This window comes from Rhea americana, unplaced genomic scaffold, assembly GCF_003343005.1.
Source record: "Rhea americana isolate MKP2758 unplaced genomic scaffold, rheAme1 scaffold_341, whole genome shotgun sequence".
Lineage (NCBI taxonomy): Eukaryota > Metazoa > Chordata > Aves > Rheiformes > Rheidae > Rhea > Rhea americana.
The window spans coordinates 453,240-454,886 of NW_028186470.1; the positions used below are offsets into that span (position 1 = coordinate 453,240).

Genomic DNA, 1,647 nt, shown 5'->3' on the forward strand with positions numbered 1-1,647 from the left:
GGACATGGCGAGGTGAAGGGATATGGCGAGGGGATGGGTGGGGGACACAGCAAGGTGAGGGGACACGGCGAGGGGATATGACCAGGTGAAGACATGGCGAGGTGAAGGGATATGGCGAGGGGATGGGTGGGGGACACAGCAAGGTGAGGGGACACGGCGAGGGGATATGACCAGGTGAAGGGACATGGCAAGGGGACACGRCGAGGGACGCGGTGAGGTGAGGGGACGCGGCGAGGGAAGGGGGGCGGCCGCCGGGGCCCCCCCTACCTTGTGGGGCTGCGCCGGGGCCCAGTCCTGCAGGCGCCGGAAAACGCCCTCGTTGCACTCGACGATCCAGTGCTCGGCGATGTCCAGCTCCTCCAGCTTGGAGGCGGCGATGGCCATGCCGAAGCCCACCTCCAGCACGCGGCCGCCTGCCGCCACACCGCACGTGGGGCCCGGCGGCCTCCCCCGGCCCGCCGGCCCCCTCCATCGCCCGTCCGCCAGCGCCCGAGCCCCCGCTCACCCCCACAACCACCTCCTTTGGGCGCAAGGAGACACTTGGGACCGYGCCACTGGTGACACGAGCACGCAAGTGCTCAGCCGCCCCCCCTCCCAGGCCCGGCGCGGGGGCAGCGCGGGTTTCACCGCCGCTTCCCGCCCGTCACCTTTGGCGGCGGCGGCGGCCGCCAGCGCGTGCATGTAGGGGGTCTCCCAGCGCTCCATCACCGGCTTGCCCAGGATCTCCAGGCGGGCGTCAGGCGCGTCGTAGCCGGCCGCCGCCGCCGTCCAGGCCGCCGTGCAGTCCTCGTCCTCGGCGAAGAGCGGAGCAGCGGCCGCCGGGGAGCTCATGGCCGTGCTTGCGTCTTCACAGGGGAAAAGTCCAAGGGGCGCCGCGGTGCTGGGACRCGGAGAAGGAGCTTCCCTCCTCCCTGCCGCTTTATATAGCCCAGCTGGGAAAAGTGCTGAGTGTGCAGCCGTGCAGGGGCCCCGTTGGGGGGGGGGGGGCCTGGATCTTGTTTCAGCCGTGCCGGAGGGGGCAGGGGACAGGGACATTCCCTGTGGCCACACAYGGGGGCAGAGGACAGGGACATTCTCTGCAGACGTGCACGTCCGGCCACTGCCTTTGGGCCGGGGCTGAGCGCAGCACTGTGCACCATGCCGTGCATGGATGGCAGCGCACAAATATGGGGGGCCTGCATGCTGCAAGGGGCTGCAGCGCTGCAAGGGTGCTGCAAGGAGAGGGCCTCTGCTCCCTTTGTGCGCACGGCGCTGTGCACAGCCAGCATGCACGGTGCTGTGCGCAGCTGGGACAGCGTGCATGGTGCTGCGCAGTGCTTTGTGCATGGCTAGGGCACGTGCACTGTGCTGTGCTCGGCCTGGAGAACACACAYGGGGCTGAGCACGGCCAAACACACGCGGTGCTCTGCAAAGGGCTGCGCATGGCCAGGACAGCTTGCACACCGCTGTGCACAGCGAGAGGAGCGTGCACGGCGCTGCGCGCTRCAAGGGCAGCTTGCTTGGCGCTGCGCCCGGCGCTGTGCTCAGCCAGGACAGCTCGCACCATCCCGTGCAAGGCCAGGACAGCTCGCACGGCGCGGCGCGCAGCCAGGAGGCCAGGCCAGGCCACGCGCGCGGTGCTCCGCGGCGGCGGGCGGGCGCTAAGAC

The 1,647-nt window shown here is 70.3% G+C and overlaps 1 protein-coding gene across 1 annotated transcript in view; it reads right to left on the minus strand.

Moving 5' to 3' along the window:
- Window positions 1-936, minus strand: part of GAMT (guanidinoacetate N-methyltransferase) — a 3,484-nt gene extending 2,548 nt beyond the window's left edge. The window contains exons 1-2 of the mRNA XM_085311487.1: window positions 648-936; window positions 268-413 (exon numbers count right to left, since the gene is read on the minus strand). Coding sequence (XP_085167613.1) covers window positions 268-413; window positions 648-831 — 330 coding nt within the window. The 5' untranslated portion in view covers window positions 832-936. The remainder of the gene's footprint in view (window positions 1-267; window positions 414-647) is intronic.
- Between the last annotated feature and the right edge of the window lie 711 nt (window positions 937-1,647).